The following is a 15436-nucleotide window of genomic DNA, read 5'->3' as shown; positions in this document are numbered from 1 at the left end:
TAGGCTTCCATAGTTTCCTTCCATTTTGTATAGAATTGTGAATTTGCGAGTAAGATTAATGTAAGCGTTTGTCTGCAAATAGTAAAGTGTATTGGCATAAAATCTGATAAAATATAAACAGAAATTGTCATAAAAAAATTAAAATAATTAAATCATTTTAATGCTAAACTTATATATTATATTATCATATCTTATGATGTAAAATTATGAGTCTATCTTTTTTTCTTTAATACTTTCATATTATAGCCTTACTTTTGGGCAATGTTTTATCATCAAAACACAGTCTTGATTTGTCTCTACATTGATTCTATCTATTCCTAAAAGCAGATTTATATGCGCATACGCATATACGCATATAAAATATGTAGTCTAAAAAGAAGCCTTTGTTTATATTCACCTAAGTTATGCACTATGACTGAAGGCTGCTTGGAAAGTGTGTGCAATGGTTACTCAATTGTGCCATTTTAGGCTAATTATAATTCTGTAGCTAGATTAAATCTATTTCATATACAATTTGATCGCTTAGCTAAATTTTATATAAGTAATTCTGTATCACTTTTGGTCATACGACCAAAGTAAAATGTTTGAGGTCTTTTCACAATAAACTTATAGCTTATTTAAACATTTTGTCTCTGTCGCTCATTATAAACAAAGCAGTGACAGGTTTTATGATTTAGCTATTGGGTTATTGTGAAAAAGACTATACAAGGACCATTCTAGTAAGCATTTTTTTTCACGAATGCATAAATAAGCATGCTCTTTTTTAATGGCATTAAGTTTTTTTTGTTTTACAGTTTTGACTTTTTAATATTTTGAATGAGTTTTTATATCTACTTTGTTAACATTAATATACTTGTTTTATAGTTCTTCTGCGTTTTACACGAATAGCACTCGTTGAAAATTAATCTACGGTCTTTATTATGGCTCATTCATATTTGCGAAATGTTAAAAATTCTGTGACGATGCCTGTTCGAGCAGTTAGGGTTTTATTTTTGTCAAAAGTCATTAAAATCGATGTTGACTAGTATATACCTCAGTCCACAATAGACATAATGTACCAGTAGGCCGACTTCAAGCAAACTGACGAGTCGGTGCGACCGCTGTATGTAAGCCTGGTATGAACAGCTGAACAACGCAGTGTCACTCCGCGGCGGCAGCGCGCCGGCTGATATGACATATACTACCGTACGTGAAACGTGTTTACGTATCGAGAGCATTTCTAAGTTAGCCTACTCCTTTCTTCTGTCTATTGTGTCTATACGGGGTAGTGAAAATGCACGCTGCACAAATGTAGTAGATTTTTTGACTACTAATTCCTATAATCGAGTAATATTGTATTGGCTTTAATGAGTAATTTAATTGGGCATTTTTACCTTTAAATAAGACTGAAACATTTCTCACCGAGTGTATGTAATTGGTTTACAATATATTTGTGACAAATCCTCATACATTCAAAGAGCTTGGATGTATATGATGGTTGTTACTTTTTGTCCCTGTCGTACATTTTACTACATTATAGTATAAAGTATTAAAACAGGCAATAGGTGTATTATTGTATGTTATAGCCAAATGTTTCTGACAATGTTGCCAACGTTATATAGTCAGGTCACACAGTTACGGAAAAACTATACTCCGTTCCAACTCATTTTCATCTAAATGTAAACAATTTTAGGTGGGGATGTGGAACTATAGGGATCCTAGACGATCATGCAGCACGTAGCATACGTCACGTACTCTCAAGCACATCGTTTATTATATTGAGTGATGCGTCATGCGAATGACATGCAAACTACTTGCTTTACATTGATTGACAAGTTGTTTAATTTTTCGTCCTGCAATATGTGCATGACTTGCACGCATGCATGATCGTTTCGCGATCGGCATGTCATGCAACAATTAATACTGTCACGTAAATGCTTGTCATGCTGCATGATCATCTTGGGTCCGCTTAAAAGTGATCATTGCATAATGCATTTCTTAACGCGCGGTTAGTACATGACATTTAAATTTTGTAGCATTATAGCCGCTAGAGCTGTAAATGTAATTTATAGGTAGATCAGAATGATTTGGCACGGAGTACTTGTTTTTACTATTGTTTTAAATACATACCACTAAATAGAACTGAAAAACTAGTTTCGCACAACTTTCTACAGTCAGTACTTAGATATATCTGACTGTATTGTAACAAAATATACTCTTTTATGTTTCTATTGAACACAAAAATAATGTAGTTTGAATTTGAATGTCTTAATTTTTAAAAGGTTTAGGTTTTCAAGCACTTCAAAAAAACAAGTAAATTTTTAATTATAATAAGCACCTAAAACACAGCCTACCATTGAATCAAACCATCTATTTAATTTACAGTTAAAGAGTACCTGCAGCAGGTTCTTCAGACTTTAAATGGTTTGATTCAATGAATTCGCTAGCCATTCAATGAAATAGCAGATTCAACTAGATGACTGCGACTTTGATGTGTGATTATTTTCATCAGTAAGAGGTATGTTTCTATAACTCAGTTAAAACTGAATGTAATATTTTAAGTGCTTGAGACCACCTTGTTTTTTCTGGGTCTGTAAAGGTGATTGAATCTGTATGTTTTTTGCATATTATGTTTTTATACACTTTTTAATACACTCTAGTTAAGGCTGAATTACAATCGATATACAAGGCTTAATGTAACCTTATACACGAGTATTGTAATATGGTATTCAAGGTGTTTTTCATGTTCTATTGTAAAAATACAAAAATCAGACAAAACAGAAACATAACGAATCTTGTGAATCTATTTTAATCGATCTATGCTCTGTTTCTAAAGTTTTGTGACAGAAGTTTTTCTATTCAATAACTCTTGATTGGCAAAAATATTAACCAATCAACAACGCTATCGAAAAGATATTCTCCCGTCAAAAACATTATATACTTACCGGGCATTATTCTTGACGATTTTCTTTGCAAGTTCGCGACGTGTAACTTAGGTAAGGTAAAAGGTTGGATTCTATAGCTTAATGACAGTTATAGTGTAATTTATGTATATTAAATGATCGTCATTAAGATAAAGAATGGCTTAGAAAATGTATATTCCTGGTCTATTCGAGGTAGAGATGTAGCGTGTATCTTTTAATCCTAGAACTATTAATTGGCAGTATAGATATGTTTATACGGTGTTATACAAGCGATTGTAAACGTATTTATAATGCTTTGCCTGTCATTTTGTGTTTAACAAGTTATGTAGTGTGACAGATTATTGTATCTTGAAAATCATTATTTATGTAGTTACAATATTGAAGCAAACCATTTACTAAGTAGGGGTTATTATTTTGTAAAAAATATACAACGAAAATATATGAAAACGATGAATACGATTTTGGCTGCATCAAAGTTGCGTTCTACTGCATCAGAATTAGGCCGTATGGAATTTCGTTGCGTCGCATTGTTTTCAGGGCCAAATGGCAAAAACGGAACCCTTATAGATTCGTCATGTCTGTCTGTCTGTCCGTCCGTATGTCACAGCCACTTTTCTCCGAAACCATAAGAGCTATACTATTGAAACTTGGTAAGTAGATTGAGTCTGTGAACCGCTTTAAGATTTTGATACAAAAATGGAAAAAAATATTAAAAATTTTAGGGGTCCCCATAGATACAACTAAAACAAAAAAAAATTTATCTATCCTATGCGTGTGTCAAAAATTATATTGAGGTTCCTAATATCATTTTTTTCTAACCTGAATAGTTTGCGAGAGACACTCTTCCAAAGTGGTAAAATGTGTGTCCCCCCCCCTCTAACTTCTAAAGTATAAATATATACTTATACCTTCTATATACTTCTAACATGATAAATCTAAAAAAAATATATGATGTACATTACTACAAAAACTACCAACGAAAATTGGTTCGAACGAGATCTAGCCAGTAGTTTTTTTATACGTCATAAATGGTAAACCTTAATTTAACTTTCATTAAATCAACTGAAATATGAAAATAAATCAAAAACCTCTTAATTTTATAAAAATAAACCTTATTGCTGCTGCGGAACCCTTCATGGGCGAGTCCAACTCGCACTTGGCCGGTTTTTACAACGTGAAATTGTTTTTGAATTTTGTCTTTCCTTATTTCGATGCAGTGGCTGCGCAGTATACATAATATTAATCTGTCACACTATACCTTTAATTTTAGCTGACTGTCAAATATTGATGTTCGATGTTGTAATTTTATAAGGGACTATTTGGCTAGATGGAGTACCTTAGATTCACAGCATAATAGCTGTTGTCTACTTATTGATAAGAGTTATTTTGCCCTGTAGGTACCCCATCTAGCTCCACCGTTCCCTTCACAGGTTTAGGGTGTGGGCCAGATCATAGAGACCTAACTGAAGTAACCTATCTCTTTCTAGTGCTCAAATATTGATCGAATCCTATAGGGCGACTTGAGCTTTATTTTTAACGAAGGTCGGATACCGTTAACTAAAAGATAAATATAATTTGTTTAAGAAATATGAGAATCTTACACGGTACACTGGTCCAAACCCTTTAACTTAAACTTATATATCACAAAATGACAAAGTTTAGCTGGCTAAATAATCCTAGAGCTCTTTTGAGTTTTGTACAGTTTATTTATGTTGTATGTTCCCGAAAGAAATCATCACATTAATTTTGTATAAGTACCACGAAATACCTATTTATTTTATGTAACCGCCTGTATTATTTGAAATGTAAAAATATATTAAGAAATTATATACGATTTCTTAGTATTTTATTACTTTTACCCCAAAAGTTCTAAGCTTCTCTCTGTGGTTTAAAAGATTCAGCTATAATATAGCGCTTTAATTATTATTAAACCTAGTTCAATTATTACATGCTAATACTATCGTTATGTGCAATGTAAACTTATAAGTTACATCCCTGCTATCTAAATAAAACATTTGCGCATGACAAAGACTAAAATAGAGGGTACTATGTCGGTTTCAATGTACAGTTGCTGGCAAATTAGACCTTGTTGGTTTGTAATAAGAACGAGAAGTATACGCTGGTTCTGGAAGTTACCGTACCCCTATTGTAAAGTGTAAACCCAGGTAAATTTTTTTGCATCACAATCAAAGACTTCTGTTTAAACTCAGTAAATAGAAGTCTTGATCACAATAATTCACATCGATGACTATGATCTGGTTTTGCTACTGTACAAAACCAGTTCCGTATATAATAAAGTACTCTGTGACCAGTTCGGGAATCGGGAGCATGATGGCCGATGGGTACCTTAGTTCCAAACAATATTTTATTGGTTTTTCTGCGCAAGCAAACTTAACAAGTTACTAATATTAACGTATAGTACTTATATCTCAGTGCTAATATTAATATTATTTTATTTGAATGGATTAATAATATTTTATTTGAGAGTCTGGTATCACCATGTATGATACCAAAAGTAAGTAGGTACCTAGTAGGAGAAAGAAAAGACAAAAATATATTATATTACAGACATTTTATTAAAGTATTAAATTTGAATGGATTAATAATATTTTATTTGAAAGTCTGGTATCACCATGTATGATACCAAAAGTAAGTAGGTACCTAGTAGGAGAAAGAAAAGACAAAAATATATTATATTACAGACATTTATTAAAGTATTAAATTTCAAACTTACACAAAAACATACAATATAGTTAACCACTCGGGAAACACGCATACAACTATGAAAGTGATCACAGATCAAATTAAAAATTTGCTTAAAAATAAAATCAGCCTTTTAAATAAAATTTAAATAAACATTCACTTTTCACCGTTGGCGTCGGCCTGGGAGGTTTGGTCCTTGATCTCCTTTCTGACGGGGCCGGTCTGGGCGATGGGCACCGAACGCTCGTTGGCGGCCACCTTGGCCACTCGCGGCGCGATGATGCTCAGCACTCCGTCAGAGGACAGCTTGGATTCCACCGTGTCGGGGTTGCAGCCCTCGGGCAGCGCGTATCGCCGCGTGAACTGGCGGGAGATGTAGCCGTGCTCGTCCTGCTTCTCTTCGTGCTTGCCCTCAATGATAACGTAGCCGTCGGCGGTCTTAACGGTGATCTCCTCCGGGGCGAAGTGCTGCACGTCGAGGTTAACTTGGAACTTGTCTTTGTCGGCCTTGATGGTGGAGCCCACGTCCCTCGCGACGGCCGCCATCTGCCGCCACGGCCGGTAGTAGTCCCGGGACAGCATGGGGGCGACGGCGGCGGTGAGCAGGTCGTCGGGAGTCAGCGCCAAGCCGAAGTCCTGGTCGAGGATGCGGTGGCGGTGGGTCGGGTAGTCGCCGAGCAGGAACGGTAGCAGAGACATTTTAAAGATTCTTCAATACTTCGCTTGTAGAACTTGAGAGAGCGCAGTGCTTTAGCACCGAGAAGTTTGTTTTGTATCGCTTGCGAAAATTGACTGTTGATTCGCCGGCCGGCGAGCTATTTATATACCACAGCGTACGCCATCTAGCGACGAGTAGAAGTTTCTCGTATGTTCGCGACTTTACAGAGCGTGCGGGCCGCGTATCGATTGTTTCGCGAAGGCCGGCGGCGCCCGGCGCGGCGGAGTCCTCAGTCCGGATGGAATGTTCGAGCCGTTTCCAGACAATCTACACTCTACAGTCTGTATAGTAGTGTATAGTTTATTTACCTCGGAGTTTCTTTGAAAGTGATCCTTATTCACTTGAAATAGAGGTATAAATAATGGCATGGAATAAATAATGGCACCGACAACAATACCGACAATTTTTATTATCGTTATGTTTGTGCGTTGGCCGTTGACTGTAGAATTTGCGAGAGTTTACATTATCTAATTTAATGTACTTTGCTCTTGCATTTCAATGATAATTTCGACAAAAATAAAAATTGCTTTATCATTAGCATACTTTGTAGTAGGTACCTACTATAGTATTTTTGTTGAATATTTTTTGAGGTAATTTCCAGACCGAAATCCATTAAAAATGCGAAAGTGTGTCAGTCTGACAGTTTTTTTTCATACTCAAAACAACGAAGTCTCTGATAAAAAACCAGAAAGGACATATTAAAATAATTTTTATCTCTATAAGTAATATATAAGTAAGTACTTACCTGCGGTTCTTAAGTGATATTTAAATATGAATTTGAGCATAAACTATCTTATATCATAATTACCAACCTATACTTACGGCTATAGGTACTTACTACAATCCGTATGTTAATGCTATATGGTTACTGGTTACTGGTTACTTATTACATTATGGCTAAATGGTTGATGTAAGTAAGTACTTTTTAGAAAATACATAATAGAAATAGAATATTACTTATAATAACTTTATCTAATCATGATTCATGATCTACTTAATCATAATAATTTAAGTAGGTAAGTACTTACCGTACACGTAGTGCATAATAATTTACATGTAAGTACTTAAGTACCTAGGTATAGGTATATACTTAACTCAAAAATTTCGAACTTATATAAAAACACAGGTTCATTAACTACTAACTAGATTCCATTTTTACGAGGAATCAATAGGACCGGCAATCATCGTAATACCTCGATCGTGGGAATCGCAGACACAATAGATTTTCAATTGTTATGTGGCAGCCGGGAGCCGCTTGGGGATTGATGGGTAGGACCGGGTGTAATCATAATATGCTCTTTGCTGAATTCCTCGAAGTCCGAAGATTGTGCTTAGAGCACAGATTGAGATTACTCCCTCCGGCCTCCCCGTTATTCATATAGACCTAGGTAGTGGTAGGCAAGAACTAAATTTGATAGAGGCAAGCTTGCCTACATCAAATTTATCTAACAAAATCTTGCAATAGTTATTGCAAGATTTTGTGAGGCATCTGGGATGACGCAAGAGGACGGATTTTGATGACAAAAAGAATTTGTTGCAATACTCAGTTTTTATTGTCCTCGCGGCCTCGCGGTCCAAGGACCAAGGGGCGCGAGGCCCCTTGGACCGCGAGGCCGTCGCGGTCCGTGGGCGGTTGCCGGTTGCCCACATCGCCCACGGGCTACCACCGCCGCGCGCCGCCTCTGGTAGTAGGTAGGTATATTTAATATTATGATAAAAATTTGTAAGTAGGTCTTTGAGTTTTTCATACAATATCATTGAAGTAGGTAATAAAAAACATACAGCTAAACATATTACAACTTTCTCCTTTTTTGAAGTCGGTTAATTACATAATAATAATGAGTGTCTGTCCAACTAAACAAATTATAGGTCTACCAGAATCTAATTGCTTTTGGCAGCAGATTTTCAAAAAATATCCTTGATCATTGGATCAATTTTTATATTTGCATGTTTCACACACAGAATCAGCTGCTAAAGGAAAAAAAGGATCAAAATGTTTTATTCCAATTACCCCGGTATTGCTAGAGTCAATAATTTATTTTCTCACTTTTTGCCATCAGATTCTGGTAGACCTATACAAAGTCGAAACACAATAATAGGTAAGTACTTACCCATATTGTCGAGGTAAATCTTCAAAGAGTCTTATCTAATTCTTATTATGTACTTACTAACTACTAAGTACTAACATAACAGAGGTAAGGATTTAAGCAGTCGGTAGTTAACTTATTACTAAGTCAACTGAGGACTGGATTTAAATATTAATTATTGCAATCTTTTTCCTTCGGCTCCGCTCATGTTCTAAGTAAGTAAGTTATTTGATATTCAACGGGAAAAGTATACTTTATCGGGGTAAGATAAACACTAAACAGTTGCCTGTTGGCTCATCGACCTGACTGTTAGCCTGTACCAACTGGATCCTTTTAAGTTTTAACAGTTTATCGAGAAAAATTAACAACAAAACGGATGGGTACGTAAAATGTGATCCTTGCGTCTCAATACCTCGTGGGAATCGCAGACACAATAGATATTCAATAATCGTTATGCGGCACCCGGCTGCCGCTTGGGAGTTATGGGTTATAAGCAGTGTTTCTTTCATGGATATTTTAATATTAACTATGTACCTCTATTTAAATGTACCTACCTAAAATTGAGGCTTGCGAGTTGCGGGACTTGTAATGAAAAGTTATTAAGTACTTAACATACAAAGGCACAATCGTAACCAAGAATTTGATTTCACTTTAAAATAAGTTGGTATCCAGGGGGAGAAATGGAATGACTATCTTAAAATATTTTTTAAGACTATTAGCTTTTACACCAAAAAATGTTCTTTAGTATTGCTATAGGCACACATACCATATTAAAAGTGTAAAAACATAAACTATCTATAATCTATTGTGCAATGGCCAATGATAAGCGATGTTATTAATATTATAGTTTCTCAGCATTGTTTCTCAGTTACAACCTAGCTAGATAAAGCTAGACTTGGTAGGATTTTAACTATAAAACATAGGGAGTACCTATAATTAATATGTATCCAGGCAATACGAGTTACGTAACCGGCGTTATGATACCGTAGTAATTGAAGTTAAGAACACGTCGATAATACCAGCCATGACAGGTCTAGAGTCTAGACCAGCTATCCCCAACCCGCGGGCCGCGGTCCGTCCGCGCCGCGCCGGCCGTGACTTTATTTGTGGCACGCGGGCCACAAATAAAATCTCGGCGCGTTGCGGCGTGAATTTAATTTTCAAAATGTTAAACCATTTTGAAATTCACGCCCACTACACGCACTGGCATAATAATGTAGTCATCGTGAAAGTCGTGATTTTTTTTTCACTTTTAAAATTCATTTTGAAGAACGTTATTTTTAAAACCTAAAAATTTTTATTGCGGCCCGCGGGCCGCGACATCAAGACCAAAACATGTTTGTGGCCCGCATGGAATAAAGGTTGAGGACCACTGGTCTAGACAGACGCTATGTTATTATCGTGCAGCTGTATAGACTTGACCTACACTACACCAAGCTCAATGCTGACGAGGTCAGTAACACGAACTATAAATTTGCTATTCGATAATAGGTGTCGCTTTTACAGCTCCGAATATTTGTAAACATAATAGATAAGATGCGTTTTATAATAATTAAACAACAATTTTATCGATACGATGCAAAGTTTATTGATAAAAATACTTTTTGTTTATCACTGACGTGGCCTTTTACGGCAACAGAATGAAACCACGTCAGCTTCTAGAAATCTCCACTCGATACTAGATGGCGGCTCGGCAGTATAAAAGCCGGCGCGCGGAATTTAACTGCAGTTATTTTGAACACTGCAAGTTGAATATTATCCTGCGCTTCCACAAACGAATTACCAAGTGAGTTTTCGTTAATATCACAAGTGAATATCCAACATGTCGAAACTATTGCATCTGTTCTACATTGCGCTCTTGTTGAGCTTTATAAATTGCGAGGAGGAATGTCCAGAGAAGAAGAAAGAAAACCAAAAAAGACTTTTCGATCAAGATTTCGGGCTCGCTCTGACCCCGGACGATCTATTCCACACCATGATCAGCCCGTGGATGGTCCGAGACTACTTCAGACCCTGGAGATACTTGGAGTCCCTCACCCGAGACCTAGGATCGTCCATAAAGACTGAAAACAACAAGTTCACCATCAACTTGGACGTCCAGCATTTCGCGCCCGACGAAATCACAGTCAAGACTGCTGATGGCTACGTGACGGTTCAAGCTAAGCACGAGGAAAAGAAAGATGAGCACGGCTACATCTCCCGTCAGTTCAGTAGAAGGTATGCTCTGCCAGAAGGAGTGGAATCGGAGGAGGTGGTTTCTCAATTATCTAGTGACGGCATACTGACCATCAGCGCGCCGAGAAAGGTTGACGAAAAGGGAGAAAGAGTAGTTCCTATCACCCAAACTGGCCCAGCGCGGACGGAGAAAACGGACAGTGAGTCCTGTCCAGCCAACGAAAAGTGTAGTGTTTAGTTTATTCTTTGTTTCATGGTAACCATGGCTAAAGCCAAAGACTCAAATTGCATTTAAAGACTGATTTAAGTTATAAATAAATTGTGATTTTTTTACTAGATAAGTATCTTTTTATTTCATAAAATAATAGAAAATCTCAAATAATAATATGTTCTTATGCAGTTAAAATCTTTCTAAATCGTAGAATATGATTCTTATAAGGGTTCTTCAGTAGTTGGTGCAACTTGTACCATAAGCTGTGAGAGGTCTATCCCCATTTTCAAATAAAATGCGCGTAGATTGTCTGAAACAAAAAAATAATACTTTAAGTACATTTTTAAGCTAAAAATATTCTAAACTGTAGTCTGTACATTGAGTGCGGCAGTATGCTACCTAATCTATTTCGATAAAAATTTAAAAAAAATGGCAAAGATAATTTTCTTATATCGCAGGTGAATACTGAATGTGCAATTCTTATGGGTTTGTGCATACTAAGGGTCAATTTATACTAGTGCAGAGTCGAAGCGCATCGAAGCGATTTATTAAAAACTGAACATAACAAATTCAATCTTAACCCCAAAGCGTTCATAATATTACTTCTGAGAATTTAAAAAAGGCGCGCACTTTTGCGAATTCGTTTGTCCACCGTTTTTTGGTACGCACGCATTCTCGCGCATCCAAGCGCACACAAGCGAATCTACACGTCATCACTGTAGGCGTAGGCACTCTGGCGATACCGCGCGCATCCGTTCGACTTGTTGCGAATTTGACGCTTCGACGCGCTTCGCGGCGCTTCGACTCTGCGCTATTATAAATTGACCCTAAGTCGCGGGGAACATAATATTCTAGTAAACACTGTGAATGTAGTAGAATGTGTGTAGAATGAAAATACTAACACCCTATTGTACCATAATAAGTATTTTCCTTGCAAATAAAAATTATATTTTGATTTCATTTCATTTGGAACAAATTACCACACCCAGCAAAAATGTTCCCCATAATAAATCAAATATTTCGTCTACGATTCTTATACGGCCGATGCGTATATTGTTAAATGTTAATTGTATAGTAAAATAAAATTTTGAAAATAGTTTCGGCAATCTTTGCGTTTCTAGATCCCACCATAGAACGACCTTCACCGAGCTGGTTAATGGATGAAAAGTATTTTATATTCAATTACATACTTATTATTATATTATACCTAATGACTATAATGACCATCTGACCATGAATATAAAAAATGTCGTCGATCTTATCTTGGCACTTATCAATACAAATAATTTAATCAACATACAGGATTTAAGGATTATTTATTACATAATAAACTTTAATTCATTTTCTAATAATTTCTCTAAGCTTCTAGAATATAATAGAATTATAGTGACTAGGACTATCCCAAACATATTTTATAGTATTGCTAACACAACTCGATTCAATGGAATGTTTTCTTTCGATACTTTGAAACTTTTTATAAAGAGTTTCGCCACTTAGAAGATAATACGACGCGCGACGAGCTACCATAGGGTAGTGTTTTTGTAGAGTTAACAAGTATGGTGTTGTGGATAACTTAAATGAGGAGCTGGCGAACAAAAACGGACAATTCCACCAGAGTGCGAAAGTATATTTTTTTCGAATCGTCTTCTCTTGAGTCTTGACCCATCAGCGTCAATCCCTGTTAATATTTTCAATCAAAACCGGTTAAAAAGGCTTTAAAAAGACCATTTTGAGTCTTGACCCATCTGTGTCAATCCCTGTTAATATTTTCAATCTAAAACGGTTAAAAAGGCTTTAAAAAGACCATTTTCAAACAAAATCGGATTAGTTCAGTAGTAGTAGTAGTAGTTGATACTAGTTTTTAGCCACTGTGTAAATATTTTTCTCGCGGACTAATCCGGTTCTGTTCACCAGCTCCTCATATAATATAGTCTTATTTATATAATTACCACTCTCTTCTGGGTGTGGCCCATCGTTACTCTGTTCTGTTTTGACATCATGGCTGAACACATTATCCACCTCTGCAAAAACCATTCCCACTTCTGGCTCATTTGCTGAGTCTTCTTTGACACCTTCGGTATCCGCTAGGCTCTGCAAGTTCATCTTCACTTTCTTGCTGGGATACATAACTTTCTCCATGTTTTTCCGTTTCGCCTGGTTTTTGACGGCTTTTAAAGCTCTGGCGACCTCATTTTGTATGCTCTTTTTTACATCCTGCGATAGATCAGTTGAGGTGTAATTCGTGATGTATTTCTTTACAGGTTCATCATCACTGGATAGGTTTTCGTCAATAAGCTCAGTTTTAGGTAAGATGTGCTCAGAGTTAAAGAACTGTCGCCATTTATTTATTAAATCATCGCATGTCTTCTGTAAAATAAAATTTAAAATAAACTTACACAATACTACAAAGTATAAAATATTACATGTTACCTTCTTTGTTCCCATGGAAATTTCCTTACACAAAGTACTAGATAGTTATCATATTTTCTTTGCTAGGGCGTAATATTTACACTAAATTGCATAGAACAGATTTAGCACACTTACAAATTCCAAGGAGCAAGGTATCCTCAACATGTAATGTTGCGGGTGTGTTTCTTGCATTTCACACTTCTGGCAGAGGTCGTAGTTGTCACAGGAGACGCACTTGTAGCGGAACCCAACAATGGTCTGTAAGCAGTTGTCGCAGATTATCCCCTCGTGGGTAGCCGGTATTTTATCATCTTCATCTGTAATTATTGCATATTGATTATTATATATATAATATTATTATTATTATGGTCTAAAATACTAACTACCGCACTCAAAGTGGAACATTAGTTACTTTATATAATTCAAAATTTTGACATAAGCCCCATTTTCACATTATCTGTCAAACTCTTCATTAAATTGAAGGTTAATAATAATTAAAATCTCTGAGTAAGGCGGTAAGCAAGTCTATTTTTTCTCAAGACTCACTGGATTAAATTGATTAATTTATTTAGGTGTACTAGTTACAGCATTTCCTGCAGTATTCGTACCATTTTCATGCAGAGATACTGCATGAAAATGGTACGGATACTCTACTACTACTAGCTTAGTTACTATAAACTTATTAATTAAATGTGCTAAGGTGGAGCTGCATACACTTTAACTTAGCAGCTTATATTTTATTAGTCAGCGCCAGTTTTATTTATAGGATAAGATAAGATAAATATTCTTTATTGTGCATACATATTATAACAATTTAAAATAAAAGACATTTTTAATAAAACTACAATAATTTTGTTCGCAATTTAAAATAAATTAAAACACAGGTAACACACAATGGCGGCCTTATTACTAATTAGTAATTTCTTCCAGGCAACCACAGGTAGAGGAAACATAATTTTAAGATATAAGTATGGTAAATGTGCCATCAACAAAAATGTATTATTACATGATATATCAAACGTAACATGATGCTTCAAAATAAATATAATAAAAATATAGATATATAATTATAAAATAAATAAACAGCTACATACATAAATACATAAATACATACATACATAATTAATCTAAAATACTTACATACATACGGACATACTTACATAATTTATAACAAAGTATGGAACATTATTTTTTATGTAATTGTAATATTTTAGCGATAGGATATATATAGGATAGGAATGAATATACCTTCACTCAATGATCCTGGTAAACATTTTGAGGGTACAGCATCATCGGTGAGATGTCTGTTTTTTATAAAACTCGGTATGAAGTGGCGAGAACAAAACCTTAATGTTTTCTGAAGTTTTTCCAAGTCTTTGTCTAATAAATCTTCTTTACCAGCAGCTTTTAGCCATAGCTTTTGTCTAGAATTACAAGAAGATGTTTAATAAATGGATGACGCCAGCATCTCGACCGTTGCGCCAAAATTCGTTTATCGCCCGTAAACCGTAAATTTTTCTGAGATAAAAAGAATCCTATGTCCTTTCCCGGGATTCAGAGTATCTCCATGTCAAATTATAGAAGAATCAGTTCAGCAGTTTGGGTGTGCAGAGGTAACACACAGACAGACAGACAGACAACAGACAGACAGACACATTTTCGCATTTATAATATTAGTAGAGATTGTAGTTGTACGCCCGCTAATTTATTTAATAAGGTTTATTAATTATAGTACGGGGATGAAAGAAGCTAACTGATAATTTTATCTATAAAAATATAATGTAGGTAATCTTACCGGAGTCTGGTCTTTGGCAAGCTATAATAGTTTAAATATTTGTTTGCTCGACTATTTCTGCCACAGCCGGAGACGCAGCAGTAATTCACCATTGTTATTACTTATTAATTTATTGTAATGATTATTGATAGGAATGGCAAACTATTTATTAAATTATAAATAAGTATTTGTTTATCACAGATTACTAGTACAAATTTGTTGTTTATTTTTGTGTTGTTATTCTTCTTCTTTTCCTAAGCTTATGGTATGTTCAAAAACTTCTTGGGTATGTTTACACGTCTCAGTGTTGCCAGACGGCCAACTCGGTTTCTCCCCAAGTGTTCCCCGAAATCCCCCCAAAATTCGGGATTTCAAGAAAAATCCCCCACAAATTATAAAAGAAATTTTTTGTTCATTATGAATGGGAATTTCACAAATGGATACGATTAATGTACA

The 15436-nt window shown here is 35.5% G+C and overlaps 3 protein-coding genes across 3 annotated transcripts; 1 reads left to right on the top strand and 2 right to left on the bottom strand.

Moving 5' to 3' along the window:
- Positions 1-5590: 5590 nt before the first annotated feature.
- On the bottom strand, positions 5591-6417 carry LOC121736821 (protein lethal(2)essential for life-like). The gene has a single exon (XM_042128233.1). It carries the CDS (start codon positions 6303-6305, stop codon positions 5763-5765), a length of 543 nt encoding a protein of 180 aa, XP_041984167.1. The 5' UTR covers positions 6306-6417; the 3' UTR covers positions 5591-5762.
- A 3716-nt stretch (positions 6418-10133) lies between these two features.
- On the top strand, positions 10134-10922 carry LOC121736820 (protein lethal(2)essential for life-like). Its single transcript, XM_042128232.1, has one exon. The coding sequence runs from the start codon at positions 10234-10236 to the stop codon at positions 10822-10824; it is 591 nt and encodes a 196-aa protein (XP_041984166.1). The 5' UTR covers positions 10134-10233; the 3' UTR covers positions 10825-10922.
- A 33-nt stretch (positions 10923-10955) lies between these two features.
- Positions 10956-15137, bottom strand: LOC121736819. The gene is made up of 5 exons (XM_042128231.1): positions 15002-15137; positions 14455-14630; positions 13342-13523; positions 12747-13164; positions 10956-11107 (listed from the first exon to the last, which is right to left on the bottom strand). Exons 1-5 carry the CDS (start codon positions 15091-15093, stop codon positions 11019-11021), a joined length of 957 nt encoding a protein of 318 aa, XP_041984165.1. The 5' UTR covers positions 15094-15137; the 3' UTR covers positions 10956-11018.
- Between the last annotated feature and the right edge of the window lie 299 nt (positions 15138-15436).

Source organism: Aricia agestis, chromosome 19, assembly GCF_905147365.1.
Source record: "Aricia agestis chromosome 19, ilAriAges1.1, whole genome shotgun sequence".
NCBI classification, from domain to species: domain Eukaryota; kingdom Metazoa; phylum Arthropoda; class Insecta; order Lepidoptera; family Lycaenidae; genus Aricia; species Aricia agestis.
This window is presented reverse-complemented; position numbering and strand designations above follow the sequence as displayed.